General features: G+C 35.7%; 1 protein-coding gene across 1 annotated transcript in view; it reads left to right on the top strand.

The window, feature by feature from the left end:
* THSD7A (thrombospondin type 1 domain containing 7A) overlaps positions 1 to 23,942 on the top strand; it is a 455,380-nt gene that overhangs the window by 175,733 nt on the left and 255,705 nt on the right. The window contains exon 2 of the mRNA XM_060157103.1: positions 15,109 to 15,940. Within this exon, the coding sequence (XP_060013086.1) occupies positions 15,109 to 15,940 (832 nt within the window). The remainder of the gene's footprint in view (positions 1 to 15,108; positions 15,941 to 23,942) is intronic.

The raw sequence follows: 23,942 nt of genomic DNA, 5'->3' as shown, positions 1-23,942 counted from the left end.
GGGCATAAAGTTTCAATAAGTTCTAGAGATCTGCTGTACAGCAGTATACCTATAGTCAATAATTTATTGTACACTTAAAAATTTGTTGAGAGTAGATCTCATGCTAAGTGTTCTTACCACAAAAAACCAAAATTTTTAAAAATTAGGATTAAATTCTGGTAAGGAACACAGTCTAGGTAATCTAAATGCAAGTTTCCTCTGTCCCTCTGCTGTGTCCTATTTAGCCCGGAGACCATCTGTGAACTGTGAGCCCCTATGACCTTTGTACTCCAGCAAATAATGAGCATTCAGTATAGAATGCTCAGAACATTTTTAGCACTAGAATTGCTTCCTATAATGAGAATTTAATTTATGAGTGTAATTTTGATTTAAATAATTCTCATTCCTTTCCACCAAAAGAATACTAAATTAATGCAGATAGATGTGTAAAGCATTTGCTTTGTAATTAGCCTAATTTTTCGTGGCATTATATGAACACTATATCAAAGCATGTAAACATATATTATAAACATTTATCTTCAAATATAACCTAAAAGTTATCAATTCTGGACTATACAGTGGAATTACAGTGCTCTGAGAGAAAAGGTTTGGGGAGTGATAACTGAATGCATGGCACCTCAAGAACCTGGGTCAGAGAGTGTTGCTGATTAAGGAATCTGGAAGAGCTCAGAAGTGAAACGTACCTCTAGTTCCTTGAGTTGGCCTCTGGATAAGGATTCATTGAAGAAATAGATATTCAGGGACAGGATTTTCAATATGTGCCTTTGTCCTTACGGGGCTGAGTTAGCCAAGCAGTTACCAAAAGAATGGCCATAGTGAGTAAGTTCATTACATAGCATAGTATGAATCAAAAAAGTCTAAATCTCGACAGAATGTGTGTGAGATGAGTTAACAGAGTTAACGTAAGAAGCTTGGGTGAGACTCACTGTGTTGAAATGGATATGAGGTTATTACCTTTTTTTATCTCAATTAGAATAAAAGATATGTGGATGTGGTCAGGTGTTTTATTTATCTGTCTAGTCCATTTTATTTACTAGTTTCCAGATTGCTCTGTTGTATTATTGCACAATCTAACAATGCCACAGAAAGCAACAAGCCTAATGATCAGACCAGAAGTCTTCTTAGGAATAAGAAAAAATAAGAAGATTAGTATTTAGTTTGGAGTGTTAAAATATTTGGAAAGCTATAAGGAAGTGTTTAGATTAGAATTCTTAGAGTGGAAGATTTTATAGGAATGTTGCAAAGAAATCTCTAATAATAAAGCTGACAGTCACCAGAATGGGCAACTTTGCTAAACAATGAACTCTTGTCACCAGAGGTATTCTATCTGAGGCTAAAAGAACCTAAGAAAGATTGAAGAAAGTTTATAAATATTACAGGATCTCTGTGGACACTTCCAAATCACAGATTCCAAGATAATGGTAAATGAGTGAATTATTTTTGGAGCCAGAGGCTACTTGGATAATTTACTAAGTAGAGTTTGAGAAATAGAGTTCCCGTGTGAGCTATTTTATCTTAACTAAAGTCTCCTATGGTAGAATGTGAGAGTGGGAAGTCAGAGAACGTGAGCTGGGAAGTCAGAACATCTGGGTTCTGACCCAGGCTTGGATAATGACTTTGTAAGCTGCACTTAACTTCTGATGGTCTGAAGATCTTGCACTGTTTATCACTATGGTGTCCTTCAGTTTTAAATTTTACAGTTTCTGTGAATGTGCAACTGTCAGCTCCCCTATTCCTCATTTAACCATCTGCCTTAGTTGATTCTCTGTCGTATTCTTGGAACCAATTACTCAGTGAAGCCATGTGTATTAATGCCCTGCGTTAATTTCAGTTGATATATATTATGTTTTTTAAATGCATCCTTACTGTGATTTTAAATCAGGCAAAAGAAGTATTATATTGCATCTACATGTGTCTTCAAAAAGAGTAATGATGGGCCTTAAAGTATAGATTAGCCTAATACACTGGTATTAATATAATATGATTTTTAAATTATAGCTGTTTAATACTTATGAAATTTGTCAGCCATGGAAATTTAATAATCAAGGAGAAATGTATATCCAAACACAGAAAGGTACATAGAAACAAAAATCAGAAAATGGATGCTTATTTCTGACTCCCTAATTTTTAATAAGATCTTAATGTTTTAGGCTAAAAGAAACTTTCCCTCGTTAAAGATATACTGTCCACAGTTATTAAGAAACAACTAACAGAACTGTATGCATCTTCAGCACTGCTTTATTGGTGACATTTCTTTGAAGATAAAACTGAATATCTGATTTTATTAAGAAAGGACATGAGTTAGAAATACTCAACATTGATCAAATCCAGTTATGGCTCTACATTTTATAACTTAATTTGGGGCTATCTTACATATGCCATATTTTCCAAGGTAAAATTATTACATGAAAAATACTGATCAAATAATCTAATTCTTAAGAAATTTGTGCATGTTTATGGGTTATATTTTATCAAAGTTGGGAAGAGCCTCCTAAAAAATTAAGATAGTCTTCAATTCACTTTCTGGGAAACTGAAACATATACATTCAAATCTTAAATTAACTACTGATTATTTTTCACAGCATGGTATAATTTTGAGCTCATGCTTAACTTTATAAGAGCTTTACACTTGACTTTACCCATTATGGAAACAATAATCTAAGCTCTAGTAGACATTTCCAAGTCACTGATGTTGCAAATTACCGCCCTAAACTGTACACTCAAGTTCCTTTGACACGTGGAGTTTGGAAAGATTAACTTGGCTTCAGATGAAGTATTTTGCTAGCAAAAATCATTTGTATTTAAAAAGTATATTTACAGATAATTTACAGTTACATTCATATACATACCGCTTAGTGTGTTGAAAATTAAATGTTTCAGGTATTTGAATTGCTTACTTTTAACTCTATATAATTACAGCATTTAGTGCAATATCAATTATATGGAGATTATGAAAATATACAGTGATGCATAAGGGCATTGACTAAGGTAACCATGAAGGAAGGCTTTATAGTCTCTTGTAAAGAAGTCATACTTCTCAGTTTCCTAAATGTATAACTGTAGTCCTTTGAAGTAAGAAGATAAAAACGGAATTTATTGTTATCCTTAATAATTGCCTGTAATGCAGTCTTACCCCAGTGCGTGAAAGGAAGAAATTAACATTTTTTTGTGTGTTAGCCTTATTAATTGTAACATCACATTAGGGGGAGAATCTACTTTGGTTCTGTTTTACTAGAGTGGTTTATTATATGCAGGGGAGTATTAAATCGTAATATATACCTAAAATGAGCTTCACACAAAAGTAAAAGACATGTACATATTTATTAACCAAAGTATGTGCAAAAAAATGTCCTAAATAATCAAAGAATAAAATATATTTTAGTTGGGTTATTAAAACAGCACAGATGTCAAAAGGTTACTTCCATTCATTTTGATTTTCCATTTTGTGAAGATCATATCCATAATCTCACATTACTGACTAAAAATATATTGTAATTATAGAGGTATGCAGTTCACAGTGTAACATCATCAGAAGAACTTGGAATCTATTATTTATAATAACTATGTATTTAATATGCTAGGCACTAGACCTAAGATGATAATGGTGGCATTTCTGAGCTGTCTTTTTTTCAGTATTTAATAAGACAAGGAGGGTCTATTATATCTATAATTGGCTCTTCCCTTTTTGCTTGAAGGTTTCAAATAAATTGCTTCTAGGCCTAAGGAATTTAAGAATTCCCCAAGGCTTTGAACTTGGCAGTAACTTCCTAGAACCTTGGCACCATGTTGCTATATCCAGAAAATTCGCGAAGTTTCATAAGATTATAGATTGAATATAAAAATTGTTGGCTAAAGTTTGTTGTAGCATTATATGTTTTTTTATTGTGATAAAATGTATATAATATAAAATTTGCCTTTTTATCATTTTAATTGAACAATTCGGTGACGCTAAGTATATTCGTATTGTTGTGCAACCATATTACCAGTAACCATCTCCAGAACATTTTCATCATCCCAAACGGAAACTCTGCCCACATCACACTCTGCCCACATCTCTCCTTCCTTTAGCCCCTGGTAACATTCTGCCTCTGTTTCTATGAATTTGGCCATTCCAGGTACCTCATATAAGTGAGATCATACAATATTTGTCCTTTTGTGTCTGGCTTATCTCACTTAGCCTAAGTTTTCAAGGCTCATGCATCTTGTAGCATGTATCAGAATTTCATTCTTTTTTAAGGATGAATAATATTCAACTTTATGTATATACCATATTTTGTTTATTCTTCCATCTTTTGATGTTTCCACCTTTTGTAGTGCTTTCTTATCTCAATATATATCTATTTTCTTTCCTATCACAGCACCTAGCACATTGTAAGCCCACACTAAATGTCTGTTAAATGAATAAATAAACATGATAAAAATTCAGGCATCTTCAGCCTTTAGCAATTTTGTCCTGAAGGTATACTGTTCATAAAAAGATAGATGACTTTGGTTTGACATTTTTAGAGGAAAAACAAAAAACAAAAACCATCATTTGCTAAGCATGAAATGTCACTTATGTGCCATCTCCAATCCACATGGCTTCACCTCCACCTCCAGTCACTCCTGTGACATCCAATTTTGCACAGGTTTCACTAGGTTCATGTAGATGAAAACTGACTGCAACTTATCATAGGCTGAGCAGTCTACTTTCCTAGAGCTTCTCTGACACTGTAGTGCAAGACGCCTGCAGAAATCCACTTAGCACTCACTCACGTACAGCTTGAAATTGTGAGGGAGTTAATGACCATGGGACCATTCTTGACCAGTGGGGAATAGGGGCAAGAGGATAAATGCTTTGCAATATCACCTGCTAGGCTGACATACAGTAGCTTACTACTGAGAATTACTAAGACTGACTTTTTGATAGATGGAGATGATAGATTGAGATGAATTGTAGGTAGGAAGTGAGGCATTTTGTGTTAGGGTCCAACATAACATCCTTGGAGGAATTACAGAAATTAGTGCCACATCAGACATTCAAATGATACAGGAGACATGGTCCACATCATATTCCTGTCTAATTGACCTGTGTTGTTTCTAAAAAAGGTAAAACAAAACGGGATGGATCATAGAAGATGATAGCAAGCTGCTGTAAACTTAACCATGTGTTAGGCCCAATTGCAGCCGATATGAAAGATGTGGTATTTAAACTACAACAAATCAACACAGTGTTAGACCCTTGGTATGCAGATGCTGATCTGGCAAAGGTGTTTTCCTCAATTCTCATTAGTAAAAAGGATCAAAAGCTCTTTGCTTTTACTTGAAACTATATAACAGATGCAATCACTCCCTTACCCTGGGGACAGTTAACACTTCTGCCTTTTGTCAAAAAGCACATCACACTAGTCCACTATATTCGTGACATGACATGGATTTGGTGACTAGGAAGGGATTATTTATTAGAGATATTCTAATAAAAAAAAACCAGGGGCACCCTCAACACTCTGACTGGAAATCTTAGTTAGATCACCCAGTTCATAAGGTGTATTTTCCACTTTACATGACTGTAGGTGACAGTATTGCTTAAACTCTCTGTCATGATATAAGAATCTCCTTTCCTCAAATTTCTGTAACATTCTCCTCACTTCTTTTTAAATTAATTTTTATTGGAGTATAGTTGATTTCATTGTTGTGTTAGTTTCTGCTGGACAGCAAAGTGAATCAGGTATACGTATACATATATCTAGTCTTTTTTAGATTCTTTTCTCATATAGGTCATTACAGAGTTTTGAGCAGAGTACCCTGTGCTATACAGTAGGTCCTTATTAGTTATCTGTTATATATATATTAGTGTGCATGTATCAATCCCAATCTCCCAATTTATCCCTCCTTCCCTTCCCCCTTGGTAACCATAAGTTTGTTGTCTACATCTGTGACTGTATTTCTGTTTTGTAAATAAGTTCATTTGTACCATTTTTTAAAGATTCCACATATAAGTGATATCATATGATATTTCTCTTTCTCTGACTTCTTTCACTCAGTATGACAATCTCTAGGTCCATCCATGTCACTGCAAATGGCATTATTTCATTCCTTTTTAAGGCTGAGTAATATTCCATTGTATATATGTACCACATCTTCTTCATTCATCTTGTTCATGAACAGTTAGGTTGCTTCCATGGCTTGGCTGTTGTAAATAGTGCTGCAGTGAACATTGGGGTGCATGTATCTTTGTGAATTATGGTTTTCTCCAGATATATGCCCAGTAGTGGGATTGCTGGGTCATATGGTAGGTCTATTTTTAGATTTTTAAGGAACTTCCATACTGTTCTCCATAGTGGCTGTATCAATTTACATTCCCACCAGCAGTGCAGGAGGGTTCCCTTTTCTCCACACCCTCTCCAGCATTTATTGTTTGTAGATTTTTTGATGATGGCCATTCTGACTGCTGTGAGGTGATACCTCATTGTGGTTTTGATTTTCATTTCTCTAATAATTAGTGATGTTGAGCATCTTTTCATGTGCATCTTGGCCATCTGTATGTCTTCTTTGGAGATCTCACTTCTTTTTAAGTTCTTACTGGCAGCTACCATTAGCCTTTTTCTAACAGTCTTTTTTTTAAAAAGTACCTTTGGCTTTGACTAACACTTTCCTCATTGTCCTTGCAGCTCTGCCCACTGCCTGGTTCCAGTATGCCACTCCCATATTTTAAATTTTTGGTTACAGCAGCATACGTCTTCAAGGACCATAGTCTGTGTTAGGTATCTATTGCTACATAACGAATTACCTCAAAATTTAGCTGATTACAGCCAGTAAAATTTATTATCTCAGTTCCCATGTGTCAGAAATTTGGAAGCAACTTAGCTGGGTGGTTCTGACTCAGGGTCTGTTATGAGGCTGTGGTCAAGACTGGCCAGGCCTGCAGTTACCTGGATGTTGACTGGTGCTGAAGGATCTGCTTCCAAGGAGATCATGGGTCAACAGACTTGCATGGAGTCTAGCCTAAAGACATCACCACTGATGCATACAGAGTTTAAAAGATTAAGTCACATAAAAATGAAATCTTTTTGTGTGAGAAAAAAGCATTTCACAACTTTATCACAAATATTCCTCATAATATTGATACATAGCTTACGGTTCCGATAGTATTATGAGACTATGGAAGTTAATGATATGGTACGTATTATATTATGTTTTACATATGGGAGAAATCAAGATTTAAAGAGGTTAAGTAATTTTTGTAAGAGAGATCAAGTTGATAGGGCCTGAAAATAGATTACTATATTTGGCAACTGTGAAATCAGCTATCCTAGTCACTGATTCATCATTCATTGTCTCATCAAATTTAAAGAGCTTGTTCTAATTTTTATACATTTAATTTGATACTCTTATATAATTTCTTATTAAAGTTTAATTACTTATTGAAGATGAAAGCTCAGCTTGACTTCACAGTGATCTCTCCTTATCCACCAAACTGATTTGTCATTTGAGAGTTATATTTTAAATTAAAGTGAAATTAAATTAAAACTCAAGTCAAAAAAGTTATGAGCACTCCTTTTTTTTCCTTTAAAAAGAAAATTTAATCCATTTTAGGTCAGTGAATATTAAAAATTTAATTGTTTTTATGTTGATAAATCTACACAAGGGGGTCTCCTAGAGAGAGTGCATACTTATAATTAAATCAATTAGTATAATATAGAATGGTACAGTATGCCAGGCATTCAGTTTACCAATCTGTGGGATTATTTCAAGAAAGACATCTAAGATCACATGTTTGCTTCTACACACAGCAAAAATGCTTTGAAATGACCAAAATGAATGCAAAATTTAAAAACTTATTTTTCAGTGTTGGAAAAAGGGAGGATACCAGCAATCCTCCAGAAGGTTTGAGGTCTTATGTAGACCACAGTACACAAGGGATTGGATTTAAGGGAATAAAGACTATCTGTGTAGTTAAAATAGTCAAAAGATGGACCCTCTGAGGAAATAATAAGCACATCAGATTCCCCCAATAGGAGCCCAAATTTGGAAAACTAGCAGTCTGTAGATATCAGGGAAAAAAATGGCTGTTTGGAGGGCAAACTGGTACATTTGGGTGGACACATTTGCAATAACAGATGTATCAAAAGCTTGAAAAGTTGCAAAACTCTTGGCTAAATTACCTGACCAATATATAACAATCGATGTTTATTGTAACATTCTGTATAGTGTTGGAAAAAATTTTTTATAAGACCTAAATTTCCACAGATAGAATATCAATTAGGTAAATCATGGTAAATTGATACAACATGCCATTCAACCATAGTATAGATCTAATTGTGCATACATGAAGAACATATGAGATTAACTGTCTAGTAGGGTCAGTCTTTGTGTGTGTGTGTGTGTGTGTGTGTTTGTGTGTGTACCTGAGCCCCCCAACATTTATTGAAACAGAGTTATTTTTATAGCATACTGTGTAGTTAGAAAATTATAAAACAACTTATAGGATGACCTTAAATTTATTTAAATATATTTTTAATTGCCTAATAGGATGACAGCAAAATATGAAGACTAGTTACCTTTAGTTCATGGGATTTATGAAAAATTTTCTTTCCTGATAATTAGCAGTAATTTCTAGGGTTTTTTTCCTACAGTGATTTGCTCAAGTAAAAACGAAGAGAATTTTTTAAAAATTCTGTGACTTAATCAAGACAGTATGGTACTGGCACAAAACCAGAAATATAGATCAATGGAACAGGAGAGAAAGCCCAGAGATAAACCCACACACATATGGTCACCTTATCTTTGATAAAGGAGGCAGGAGTGTACAGTGGAGAAAGGACAGCCTCTTCAATAAGTGGTGCTGGGAAAACTGGACAACTACACGTAAAAAGAATGAAATTAGAACACTTCCTAACACCATACACAAAAATGAACTCAAAATGGATTAAAGACCTAAATGTAAGGCCAGACACTATCAAACTCTTAGAGGAAAACATAGGCAGAACACTCTATGACATAAATCACAGCAAGATCCTTTTTGATCCACCCCCTAGAGAAATGGAAATAAAAACAAAAATAAATGAATGGGACCTAATGAAACTTCAAAGCTTTTGCACAGCAAAGGAAACCACCACCAAGACGAAAAGACAACCCTCAGAATGGGAGAAAATATTTGCAAATGAAGCAACTGACAAAGGATTAATCTCCAAAATATACAAGCAGCTCATGCAGCTCAATATCAAAAAAACAACAACCCAATCCAAAAATGGGCAGAAGACCTAAATAGACATTTCTCCAAAGAAGATATACAGATTGCCAGCAAACACATGAAAGAATGCTCAACATCACTATCACTAGAGAAATGCAAATCAAACCCACAATGAGGTATCACCTCACAGCGGTCAGAATGGCCATCATCAAAGCATCTACAAACAATAAATGCTGGAGAGGGTGTGGAGAAAAGGGAACCCTCCTGCACTGCTGGTGGGAATGTAAATTGATACAGCCACTATGGAGAACAGTGTGGAGGTTCTTTAAAAAACTAAAAATAGAACTACCCTATGACCCAGCATTCCCACTACTGGGCATATACCCTGAGAAAACCATAATTCGAAAAGAGACATGTACTACAGTGTTCACTGCAGCTCTATTTACAATAGCCAGGACATGGGAGCAACCTAAGTGTCCATCAACAGATGAACGGATAAAGAAGATGTGGCACATATATACAATGGAATATTACTCAGCCATAAAAAGAAACGAAATTGAGTTATTCGTAGTGAGGTGGATGGACCTAGAGTCTGTCATACAGGGTGAAGTAAGTCAGAAAGAGAAAAACAAATACCGTATGCTAACACATATATATGGAATCTTAAAAAAAAATTGTTCTGAAGAACCTAGGAGCAGGACAGGAATCAAGACGCAGACGTAGAGAATGGACTTGAGGGCACAGGGAGCGGGAAGGGTAAGCTGGGACGCAGTGAGAGAGTGGCATGGACATATATACATCACCAAATGTAAAATAGATAGCTAGTGGGAAGCAGCTACATAGCACAGGGAGATCAGCTCGGTGCTTTGTGACCACCTAGAGGGGGGGGATAGGGAAGGTGGGAGGGAGGCACAAGAGGGAGGGGATATCGGTATATATGTATACGTATAGCTGGTTTACTTTGTTATACAGCAGCAACTAACACAACTTTGTAAAGCAATTATACTCCAATAAAGATATTTAAAAAAAATCTGTGACTTGTGTATTTCAAAATAGGATACTGTGCAGCATTCATGAGACAGAATTTAATATACTACTAAGTTGTTTGTGCATTCCTTGATCATGGTAAACTAGGACGTGCTGTTCCATAAGCAAATCCAGGAGGGAAAATGCATCATCTCGTTTGAAGGATGCAGACATATTTAGTCCAACAAGAAGCTGGCTCATCTGAGAGTTTTATAGCAAACAAGGACAGAAAGTAGTTTGCATAATTTTCTCATGCTCCTTTTATAGTGTTTATCTTTTATAAGGCTCTTTGGAACAGTTGCTAGCCACCTGTCAATAATGTGGCCTTTTATAGACTCAACCTTTTCTTGTTCTCATGCCCTTGACATACAGAAAAACAACCTTAGAAGGAGTCAGTGTTGAATAGGGTGGGCAACATACTAATTTTAAATTTAAAAGACTGTCTTTTGTAGACTGACATAAAGAGAGAGTTTTGAATGATGTGAAGAGATTAGGCATGTTATGAAATCTTCCTTAGGGGGAATAAAAATAAATTGATTATTTTATCAACATTTTTGGAAATTGAGTTAAGAATTATATTTAAAGCACTAGTCAGTGGAAAACGAAGCCAAGTAGCATTCATTTAAAGTTGTTGTAACAATTTTGCATAATATTGCATCAGTTCCAAGTGAAAATATTTGTATTGTGAGTCCAGCAATTACATAAATATTTTGTATATGCAATCATTTGTTTTAACTTCCTTTTAGTGGAATAAGATATCCAGTATATTTTTCTCAATTTACATAAAATCTGTCAAGCTAAGTGTTCTACATGTATTTATTAACCTACACCCTAGAAGTGCTTTCATGATACTGAATGAACACAATCCTACAAATCTGTATGCAGGAATACATTTCCATCCATAAAGGGACATTACCAAGCTCTGAAGTAGAAAGGTGCCTATCTTTTGTTTTGCACAATTAGATTCCAAGTTCTCTGTATATAATCATGAACAAGAGTAATAAAGGAAGCACGTTTCAAACCAATGGAAATTCTTTCTATTCTTGTTAAAAATACAAACATCCTGATACACACACACATACGCTCACGCAGACACACACAACCTTTCCAACACCACCATTTCCCACTCTTAGTAATATGAGATGTGGGGCTACAATTTAATATTTGTGCAGAGACCTATGAATTAAATATCATATTCTCATACTGTGCTTGGGAGACGACTTCATGCTTTCCTTGATAGAGTTTGCATATTGTGCTTTTCAAATTGCACTTTAAAACATTTGTACTTCTTGAAACGTGGTAGCTAATTGGGCGGACAATTCTTAGCTGCCAGGAGCAACTTTAGATGTGGTCCTCTTTCTGTTCAGTATGTGATGATTTTAAAACTACTTGGAGGACAGAACTAGACAGCCCTTCATCAGGTGTGCAGTGGTGAAGATCTGATTTTTCAATAGGTCTGTTAATTGGACACAAGTACAATACCCATGATTTAATGAAAAGTTATGATAGCAGATAAGGTACCCTGCAAAGTGAATGAGTTTTCTTTAGGTTCAATTGTGATTATATTGCCATGTCTACTTTCACTGGTGCCTTCATGCGTTTTTTTTTTTGCCCTCTTTAGCCTAGTATTTTTATATATCTCTAGAATTTTCTTGGGATACCTATCTTCTGGTTCTCAATGTAAATATACTTGGAATAAAATAAACCCAACAATGTTATCTATTACTAGCTGGTTAATAGAATCTATATTATTTTTGGAATGGAAATTGAATTGAATTTGTATAGAGAATGTATGCTTTTTCTAGTTATCTAAGTCAACTTTCGAAATGCTTATTCATTATCAATGTATACGAAATAGTGTAGAGTTTTTCTCGAACTCAGTTTCTTTCTGTTGGCATTGATATCAACCACGTAATGCCTTGGATTATAAAATCTGCAAACTAAATTCTCTCTTTTCTGAACAAAATAATTGAGGAAATTCATTCAAAAGCCAGCCGTGTAAAAGACATGATCAAACCAAATGTTGCAGAAGATAGCAAAGTTCTGTTCTTAAGGAGCCACTGAGTCAGTCTGATGTGATAAACAGATATTGGCAAACTATTATTTAATAAACTAATTGAAATTGTGGTAAACATGATGTGAGAGACATGTGGAGTGTTCTAAGAATGTGTAAGAAAGGATCTCTCCCTAATTTGATGTTAGTAAGCTATGGATCATTTTCGAAGTAACCATCATTCACTTTTATTTTTGAGGAAACTTATAAGAAAGGCTGGAGTTTTCTGATAAAATTTGGTTTATAAGAGTAATATCTTCACCCATCCTTATTTTGTCTAAGGTAAATTTCAAACGTAATAGTTAACTAGTGTTGTATAGTTCTGCTTCATAGTTTTAGAGGGTTTGTTTTTTAGTATGTGTGTTTTCCTCACTCAGTAATAACACACAGACTTAAAGTCAATCCACATTTTGTATACTCAGGTTTTGGTAATAAAATATTAATTTTCATCAGTTGAAACACACCCATTAATAGTAGTACAACCTACCTAAAGAGTACAATTAAATATTTTTAAGTGCCAAATCTATAACTTTCCTATAAATTTTTTTTGTTTTTACTTGGACGATAAAAGACTAACTTCTTAATAGTCCTAGTCTGATTCTTCAGTCTAATTTCATAATTAATATCAAAGATTGGAAGACAAAATATCAAGAAGTTCTCCTGAATTACACCTGGGTTTTACACTTTGAGTTAATGCAAGACACTTATATTTTGAAATTTAGACTTAATGGCATATAGCTTACTCCTAACTTGATGGTCCAACATAAACGTATCTTTATATGCTATATTTAGGATGAGAAATAAAGATTACTATTGTTTGAGTATGAAGGGGAAAATGAATAAATAGCAAAGATTTATGGAATTAGCTAAAATTTCATACATTTTACTCTGTTCCCTTGAGAAGGGTCCCACGTTCTGATTCCCAAACTGGATATTTAGGAAATCTCTAAGACAGCATCAACAGATTTATGAATATATATTTTTCTTTGACAAATTAAAAATAAAATTAAAATATTATCAGGTATTCCATGTATACAGATGTAATACACTCACTGACTTTCTTAGCTCATAAAGTTTTGACATCAGCACTCTGGGAAGGCTGTTTCCCTGAATGTATTTTAAGCCACTTGTAATTCTCTACATATGCATATGAACTTCATAAAGTAATGATATAGGTATGCCAAATTTTCACGCAACTGTGGTTAGTTAGCACAGTATTTTCAGTCAATCTGTTTTCTATTTACCACTCCATCATTCCATTTGTAATGAAGTTAACATCTTCCAGTTGTAAACATCTTCCTAGTTAAACAAAATTAAATGTTTAAATATAATCACATTCTTCATATTTCATTCGTTGTAGATTAATTGTTTTGTATAGGAGTATCTAAGTCTCAAGCTCTGAAATCTAGGATAAATAATAAAACTAAAAGTCAGAACTGGAGTCTAAAATCCAGGATGGTTTTTTTATTCATTTAAAATGTGAACTTGGCAAGTCACCTCCCCTCCTTGTCACTTGTTTTCCTCATTCATAGAGTGAATCTCTTGGCGTAGTTTAGTGGTTTTTACTTTTCAGCGACAGAAGCCTCTTCTCAGACAAAATCTATGTATAATATCAACATACATAAAAATAACTAATAATAATGGAGCTTTTCTTAGGGAAGCAGCAATGAGGGAGGAAGGGAGTGGGGTGGGGCTGAGTGACCCTAGAGCCGGACCCTGTATGCTGCTTGCCCACTTCCCACACAGCCTATTGAAGATGGCTCTAGTCCACATCAAATAATTCCTCAAATGCCAGGGGCCACGTTTTGAAAATCATGTAATTATATGATTATTACATTTCTTTAAAATTCCAAAATAATGTAATCTCTATTACATAAATTGCTATTTGTCTATTAAAGTCTTGAGAATCCTATTATCTACCTTAAAAAAAGAAATGATATATGCAAATATAAGTAGGTTTCAATCTATGATAAGAAGGATTCTAAGGTAAAAAGCCCACATTTCATTTTAAAGCCACTGACTTAAGTATTCCATAAAATTGCTCCATAATACCAAGTAGTTCATATTTAGGAAATGAATAAATTGATAAAACTCAAAGTAACACTTTAACATGCAGAAAATTCCAAAAATCTTTTAGTCAAATTTTAATTCTCTTACCCATCTTTCTATTTCACTGTGGAGATGAGAAAAAAAATTTTTTTTTTGTAAATTTAAGGGCAGAATGTGATAGAATGAATTTTTCACTTCCCAGCTTTGGTTACAAGAAAGTAAACACTTCTGTCAGCACACACGTATGCAACTAATAGATTCTTTCAATCATAGTATGTACAACAACAGAAAATGAGAGGGAAGAGAGCATATCCTACAAAATAGTTAATCGCCCCAGGAAAAGAAAAGTCTGCAGGAGACTAAGTTCTTCACAAGCAGCCGTTTTCTTTGCCAGTTAGTGAAATGAATTTGATGGTTATGAGGCAGGAGTAATGGGTTTTCACTGTGACTAGTTTCTAATGTGAGCTAGGGTTCTCTACCTACCTAAAATTAAGCAAGGGTTCTTAATGAGCCGAGGGTTCTCTACCTACTTAAAATTAAGAAAATGAATAAAAGCAAGTTTTCAGTAATCCCAAAAGGACTCAAAATGAACTTGTCCCAGCAATTACCTTATATAGACTCTGTGACACAGTTCCCCTTCTGCAAAAATACTGAGTGTAGATCGTCACTTTCCAACAGTCATGTACAGAGACCTACTTTATAACACTTCAGGGAAGTTCATGTACTAGATCTTGAAGTGCCTTTCTGGAACGTGAAGTAATTTGTAGTTTTCATCTAGTAGCACTGTTAACTCTTGTGTCGTTTTTAGGTCCATGGGGCCGATGCATGGGAGACGAATGTGGTCCAGGAGGCATTCAGACCCGGGCTGTGTGGTGTGCTCATGTGGAAGGATGGACAACGTTGCATACAAACTGCAAGCAGGCTGAGAGACCCAGTAACCAGCAAAATTGTTTCAAAGTTTGTGACTGGCACAAAGAGTTATACGACTGGAGGCTGGGACCCTGGAATCACTGTCAGCCTGTGATTTCAAAAAGCCTAGAGAAACCCCTTGAGTGCGTTAAAGGGGAAGAAGGCATTCAGGTGCGAGAGATCATGTGCATCCAGAAAGAGAAAGACATCCCTGCGGAGGATATCATTTGTGAGTACTTTGAGCCCAAGCCTCTTCTGGAACAGGCCTGCCTCATCCCCTGCCAGCAAGATTGCATTGTGTCTGAGTTTTCTGCCTGGTCAGAATGCTCCAAGACTTGTGGCAGTGGGCTCCAGCACCGGACACGTCATGTGGTGGCGCCCCCCCAGTTTGGAGGCTCAGGCTGTCCAAATCTGACTGAGTTCCAGGTGTGCCAGCCCAGTGCCTGTGGCGCTGAACAGAGCATGTACAGCTTGCAGGTGGGGCCCTGGAGCACGTGCTCGATACCCCACTCGAGGCAAGTAAGACAAGCAAGGAGACGCGGGAAGAATAAAGAACGGGGCAAGGACCGAGGGAAAGGAGTGAAGGATCCGGAGGCCCGTGAACTGATCAAGAAAAAGAGAAATAGAAACAGACAGAACCGACAAGAGAACAAATATTGGGACATCCAGATTGGATACCAGACCAGAGAAGTTATGTGTACTAACAAGACGGGGAAAGCTGCTGATTTAAGGTAACATTTTATTACCATTAAATAAGCGTGTCTCTCTGTCAAGACCATGGGCTAGAGAGTACTTAAGACCTTCTGTACTAAGTCCTGGAATTCATATGTGTACACCTAGGATGAGCTACCCCCAAGTGGGACATTTTCCACTTGGAGACATTTAAACTTTTGTGGTTTTCCTGAAGTTACCTCTGTTTTGTACATGTTTAGGCACTATACCACTAGAGGTAATTTAAATTTTCCTGTCAAAATCTAAAACATGAGAGATTCTCCATGAGATGATATTGCTTCTTTAGATCAGCAGTGCTGTTTTCACCTATAATGGGGGAAGAAAACCCATAGTGAGCTGGAGTTTGGGAATTTTCATTTCAGATACTTATTTTAGTAAGAATAAGGCACACTTATAATCTCCCCAAGTTTATAACATGTTCAGAATTACCCTATAAACAAAATCTATAAACAACCACCCAGGGAGCTATACCTAAGAATAGTTCCTTTTACATTTTATAAAATGGAATAACTCTCCCCAGAAGAAGAGGGAAACCAGCAGAAAATAAGGTAAGTAAAGGTTATTTAATCATGAGTAGCTTACTTTAGAAAACATGTAATTAATTGACTGCATTGTCTAGACAGAAATTATTTGTCTAATTATCTCTGGGTAAATAATGACTATATTATGAAAGACTTCTCATGCATGATTTATTTCTTGTGAAAATATTCATTGAGGATTATCTAAAGGGTATTATGTTTTCTGGATATTCTAAATTTTGCTCTTGGATAAGCCAGACCATCTGGGAGGGGCTTATTTGGATCATTTGCATAATTGCTGCTTCTGTAATATTTATGCAGCTATGATTTGGACTGAACTGAGAGAAATTATGGCAACATCACTCAGAATTTTATATCATATTTATTGTAGAAATGACACTGGAAGTGTCATCTACTCCGTTACACAGTCTGTTCTCTTGATTAAAAACACATAAGATAAATTTCACTGAAGTCTCAACCCATGTGCTTCTGGTGAGCATCTGGATCGTTTTCCTTATGGCCCCTGGATATCTTGTAATAGATCACGTTTTCCTGTTTACCTTGGGAACATAAGTAGGACTGTGTAGCATGCGTGTTGTTTACTAATACCCGCCACCGGCTTCATGTTCTTCTCACCCTCATTATTTTCTTTCATTCATTCTTGTCTAATGATTTTGCTATCTATGGATTTTGAAAGCTGACTGAAAGCCTTTTTGGAGCAGGATATAGTTTCAATAAGTGAGTAAACAAACAATTGATGTATCTGCCTAAGACAGTTTCTCTCATCATACCATTGTTCTGGTCGCTATTTTTAGGATATTTGCTACTCCCTCTTTGTACATACACAATTGGATTTTCTTTCAGCCGTACAGTAATTTGCTCTCTCTCTGTTCTGAGGTTATCAATCCAACTCTTTGCCTGGTCTTGCTAAAGGCTGCTTCTCCTGCGTTCATTCCCTGTGACTCCTTGAGAGAGAGAGGGAGAGGGAGAGGGGGAGGGGGAGGGGGAGGGGGAGGGGGAGAGGGAGGGGGAGGGGGAGAGGGAGAGGGAGAGGGAGAGGGAGAGGAAGTGTGTGTGTGTGTGTGTTTGTGTGTGTGTGTGTGTGTGTGTGTGTGTTCACCTCTGATTCTGTGTCATGGACATTTTAATTTCAATCCCTGTTTAATTCTTTTCTCACTGTCCTTTTCCTGGTGATTTTCTGATCTCTTTTCCTGAAGTATCACAGTTATATTAGTTACTTGGCTCCCACCATGTAATTGAATAAGCCTCCAAGGCAACTTGAGTTGTCTCCTGCTGTCGCTAGGTTAATATGCTGTAGACGTTTAGTTTCATGTTGACTACTCAATTAAAAGTATAATTAGAGTAGTAGCTACTACTGCATAGAGCCTGATATTTCCATCCAGTTATTTGTAAGCAAATAGATATAAAAATCTGTAGATCCTCTGCCGGGTGCTTATATTCCATTAGAAATACCGTATCGATTCCAATAAAATGGTAGTTGCATGTATGTTATAACTTACTAGGGTATAAATTAAATACTATGTTAAACAAATTGCTTCTTAATATTTCTCTTATTTTACAATTATATATAAGAATAATATGAATAAATATGTATGATTAAGAAAGTTAGTTTTAGTAAAGAAGATACAACAATTAGGTATTTTGCCTACATTTTTCTCAAACATTACACCATAACAGTGAAGCTTTTTAAAGTGAAGAATGGATGGATAACGCCAACAAAGAACAGGACCACAGGTGAAAGACTTGATGATTAAAGTGCTTCATCTTATATCAAATTCAGAAACAATTTTATTGTGTAAGAGGATAAAAAAGTCATTTAGTAAGGCTAAAACAGTCCTATTACAATAACTAAATGAATTTATCTAAATAAACCTAAGAATCTTGGGGAAGCAATTCATAGGGCAAATAAAAATAAGTTTAGTAGAATTGCTGCTAGAACTGCAAAGCTAAAGATGATAGATTTCCCATGCTTTCTGCTTTCAAACAGACTAAAATCAGTAAGAATGAAAAACATGAATGCAAGTCCATCTTTTATGACAATAGGAAACAATCACAGTCCCAAACCACAATTGATAGAGAAGATTATAGATTAATTTTCAATCTATAAATTAAATAGCTCTAACTGAGGAGGAAAGTTAAAGGGGCATTATGTCTTTATAGCTTTCATGAGCACTTAAAATCTCTAAGAGTAGCCTGAAACTTCTGAGGGGCCAGATTAATGGCATGTTTTATGATGGCATGGTCTGTGTTAGTGAAAGGGCTGCTGAAGCCTTCTTGTGTTCTGTTTGAAAACAGAATGGCATAATAACACTGAGGGGAACTCACTATGCCATTATTGCCAAGAAAAGACTATTAGTTTGATGGACTGGGGGATTAAAGTTTTGATGACCAGTGGAAGAGAATTCTAAATCATTACACACACCATGACACAGGGGGCTTCCCTGTGAACCAGTGATTTTCAGCCAGGCTTGAATAGAGTCTTACCCCAGGTGAAGAGTTGTTTTGAAAGTTTCAACAGACAGCTCTTCAAGAAACCAAACATATTAAAGAAAATATGGTCTTCTGAATCAAAACCAGAAGTAATTTTAGTATTCAAAGAAGAGTCAAGAAAATAGAATTTTAAAAGTGATTTGACAGAGCTCCGAAAAGGAAGAGAATTATAAAACAAGTCAATAAATTCACATTACATGCAACGGTAATTGGAAAATTTTCGGTGGTAAGAGGAGTCAGTGAGATGGAGAACAGTTTAAGAACATCAACTCCAATTTTTAAAAAGATGATGGGTCTGGAAAGGAGATCACTATATAACATTCTGGGATTCCTAAAGATAGGACCAGAAAAAGAACAGAAAAAAGAAAAAACAAGATAAAACAAAACCCCCAAAATATAATAGAAGACTTTCCTGAAGTTGGAAGACTTTAATCCACAGATTGAAATTGTACAGGGCCAATATTCTGGTAGAGGAGGCTGAAATAATGTCCTCATGGAAGACCTGATATAGAACAGTTTTATAAAGAGAGACAAAGAGACACCAAACCAAAGACCAGGTTAGTACCCAGTTCTGAAACACTAGAAGCATTTCCTTTATAGTCAAAAATGAGACAGGACTGCACATTATCTTCACTGTTAACATTGATCTGTAAGTATTAGTCAATGTAGTTGAAAGGAGAAAGAAATTAAAATTGGAAAACAGGTGGGAATATTAAGATTTTTCCAGATGTTATAGAAAACTCAAGATATTCAATTGAAAATATATTATAAACAATAAAATACCTCAATAGGGTGGATGGACACAAAGATAATATCTCAAAATCAATATATTCCCTAGATGCAAACAACAATTAGCTAAACATGATGGGCACAAAAAATTAAAATATCCCATTTACAATAGTAAAAATTCTGTTAATAAACCTAATTATAAAATTTCTGCACATAATACCAGACTTTGAAAGTACAAAAGTAAATGTGTGCCTATCTAGAACATCTAATAAATATATCAATTGTCCCTACGTTGTCACTATAAAATTAACAAGAGAAAAATAAGTAAAAGCCAGGAAAATTCTGAAAAATAAAAGTAGAGAGAAAAGACTAGTGTCACAAGATAATTAAATGCATTTTATTCTTTGAATAATAATAATTTTATGTTAGCACATGAATAATCAGATCAGAAAAGGGTCTAGAAAAAAGCTCCCCAAAACCCTGCAGTATGGCGCCAATGGTGAAGGAGCATTTCCAAGTTGGGAGAAAAGATATAATTTAATCAATTTGGTTTTGTTTGGAGGGCAGTTGCTTTGCCACGTAAAGAAGAAGAGGAAGAAGGAAGGGGAAAAAAGAATTGTATCCCTTTTTCAATTGTATACCCAAACAAAGTCCAGGTTCATTGAGTACTTAAAAATGTTTTCTTTTTAAATACTAGAAGAAAGGCTAGAAAGTTGAAGTCTCAAAATAAGGAAGGTATCCTTATGTGACCTATTAGGCCACAGAATGCAGAAAACATACAGGAAAAGATTCATCTATACGATTATATTTATTTGAATAAAGAAAATTTTTCTCAGGAACAATGTTAACCAATTAAAATCCAAGTAGCAAATGAAGAAAAAATATTTGTGATATGTAAAATTGACAAAGAGCTAGTTTTCTTAATGCATAAAAAGCTCCTACAAATCATTAGGGAAAAAGTCCAAAATCTAATATAAAAATCAGCATAAGTTTAAGAGAATGAAAAGACAAGCCACACTGGGGAAAACATTTGCAAGACACATTTGATAAAGGGCTATTATCCAAAACACACAAAGAACTCTTAAAACTCAACAGTAAGAAAACAAACTACTGGATTAAAAACTGGACTAGAAACCTTAACAAATACCTCGCCAAAGAAGATACACAGAAGGTAGACTAAGCATATGAAAAGATGCTCCACATCATATGTCATCAAGTAGATGCAAATTAAAACAACAATATGATACCACTACACACCTATTAGAATGGCCAAAATCCAAAATAACGACAACACCAAAAGCTGGTGACGATGTAGAGCAACAGGGACTCTCCTACATTGCTGGTGGGAATGCAGAATGGTGCAGCCACTTTGGAAGACAGTATGGCAGTTTCTTACAAAGCTAAACATACTCTTACCATGTGATCCAGCAATCATGCTTCACCAAGAATTTACCCAAAGGAGCTGAAAACTTATGTCCACACAAGAATCTACACATGAATGTTTATAACAGCTTTATTCATAATTGCCAAAACTTAGAGGCAACCAAGATGTCCTTCAGTAGGCGAATGGATCAAGAAACCGTGTTACATTCAGACAATAGAATATTATTCATTGCTTAAAAAGAAATGAGCTATCAAGCCATGAAAACACATGGAGGAAACTTAAATGCATATTACTAAGTGAAAGAAGCCAATCTGAAAAGACTGCATACTGCATGATTCCAACTATAATATATGGCATTGTGGAAATGGCAAAACTATGGAGACAATAAGTAGATCTGTGTTGCCAGGGGTTAGATGGAAGGGAAGGATGAATAGGCAGGGCACAGAGGATTTTTAGTGCAGTGAAACTACTCCATATAATACTATGACGGTTGATATATGTCCAAACCCATAGAATGTACAACACCAAGCGTGAGTCATAATATAAACTGTGGGCTTTGGGTGATAATGATGTGTCAGTGTTGGTTCATCAGTTGTAACAAATGTACCACTCTGGGGGATGCTGGTAATGGGTGAGGCTATGCATGTGTCGAGGCAGAGGGTATATGGGAACTGTTTATATTTTCAACTCAATTTTGCTGTGAACTTAAAACTGCCCTAAAAAATAAAGTCTATTAAAATCAGCAAAGGACAGGATCAGGTCAGAGAAAATATGCTAATCTTCAATCATAATTAAGAAATGTAAAACATTTAAAATCTCATTTTCACCTGTCAAATTAGCAAATAAAAATGTTTGATAGTGTATCAGGGTTTACAGCCTCCAGGTTTGGTGATTCACTAAAAGGACTCAGAGGAATCAGCATATAGTTGCATTCATAGGTAAGATTTATTACAGTGAAAGGATGCAAAGCAAAATCAGCCAGGGAAAACGTGCATGGAGAAAAGATGAGAGGAAACCAGAAGCAAGCTTCCAGGGTCCTCTCCCTGAGGAGTTTCGCAGCCTACGCTTAACTCCTCCAGCAAAGAACTGCAACAACACGGGCAAGGCATTGTCTACTTGGGAAAGCTCACTAGAGACTCAGTGCCCCCAATCTTTTATTGGTAGTTGATCACATAGGCACCCTCAACCTGGCATGTACAAAAATTCCAAACTCCCAGAGGGAAGGCAGCTATTCACCATAATTCACATTGTTTAGACAAACAAATTAGGCACAGAGAGCCACTTTATCATTTAGAGAAAATTTTATATCAATGTAGGGAACTGTTCACCAGGTAAGTTCCCAGATGCCAGCCAAAGGCCAGTCCTGCAAACAGACCTTGTATGGATAGAAGTCTGAGACTTGCTTGCTATTTTATCAACAATAGTATTTAATATTAAAGAAATTGGGGAAAGAGTTGCTCTTATACAGTTTTGGTGGGGGCAGAAATAGGTACAAATATCTGAAAAATAATGTTATAATATGTGTCAAAATTAAAAATACACGTTCCTTTGGCAGTGATTTTATTCCTGGAAATGTTTTCTAAAATATATTTGTGTAAATATGTGTACATCTCTTATTGTAGCATGATTTGTTACAGAAAAACAATCTAAATCCAACCAATAAAGGACTACTTAAATCATGGTGCTTCCACGTGTGGAATGCCACGTAGTTATTACCAAATGAGATACGTATCTCAATCAATGCAGGCTGCTATAACAGAGTATCATAGACTAGGTGGCTTATGAACAACAGGAAAAATTTTTTTCCTCACAGTTCTGGAGACTGAGAAGTCCAAAATCAAGGCATCAGCAAACCTGGTGTCTGGTAAGGGCCCTCTTCCAGGTTGCAGACTGCTCACTTCTCACTGTATCTTCTCATGGCAGAAAGAGGGGAAGAGAGCTCTCTCTAGGGTTCCTTTGTAAGTGCACGAATCCCATTCATGAGAACTCTACCCTCATGATTACCTCTGAAAGGTCCCACCTCCTAATAGCATCACACCGAGAGTTAAGGTTTTCAACGTACGAATTTTGGGGGCACACAAACATTCAGTCCATTGCAGTATGTGACTTCTAATTAAACATAAGGGAGTAAAGGTAGTTTTATTTTAATTCACTGCCTTGAAATTAGCCAGACACACCAATAAAGAAAATAATCACTTCTATTTACGGTAAAAAAAAAAAAAAAGAAAAAAAAAAAAAGAAAGTATCCACGTGAAAAATCCAGGTCTAAAGGATGGAGGAATCTAGGACTTGAGGTGGGGAGATTCCTTTAAAGTAATTAGGGCCCAATCCAGGAAGATCCGTTCAAGAATCTTTTCCTTGGAATATCTCAGTCTTGGGAGGTGGGCATGGATCATCCACAGAGGTGATGGGAAAAGTTCCTCCCTTAGGATCCAGTTCCTCACCCTAGAACCACAGGGGAAGTATAGCTGGAGGAACAGAACATAACTCCCCTCATCTCTTGGCTGAGTTAAGTCGTCAAAAGTGAAGTGGAGAAGAAGGGGATATAGGAGGCAGACATTTCTACATTGCAGCAAGCATAGCTTTGTAAGATCTAAGGGTTTGCTGTAAGCCGCCCTCACATCTGGAAAGCTTTTAGCTGTCCCAGCTCACCAATTCCTGAAATAAAGACCTGACTATGCATTTCAAAGGCACATGTTTCAGGAATAACTATGAAATCTGCTATATATAATACAAGAAGTATTTAGTGGAAATAGAGCCTACTTTTGAAAATACCTTCCTTTTGAACACGCACTGTTTTGTTGTATTGTCTGACAAATGCAGTTAGTTGTAACTATAAATCAATGGAAGCATTGCCAA

Source organism: Lagenorhynchus albirostris, chromosome 8 (genome assembly GCF_949774975.1).
Source record: "Lagenorhynchus albirostris chromosome 8, mLagAlb1.1, whole genome shotgun sequence".
Taxonomy (NCBI): Eukaryota; Metazoa; Chordata; class Mammalia; order Artiodactyla; family Delphinidae; genus Lagenorhynchus; species Lagenorhynchus albirostris.
This window is presented reverse-complemented; position numbering and strand designations above follow the sequence as displayed.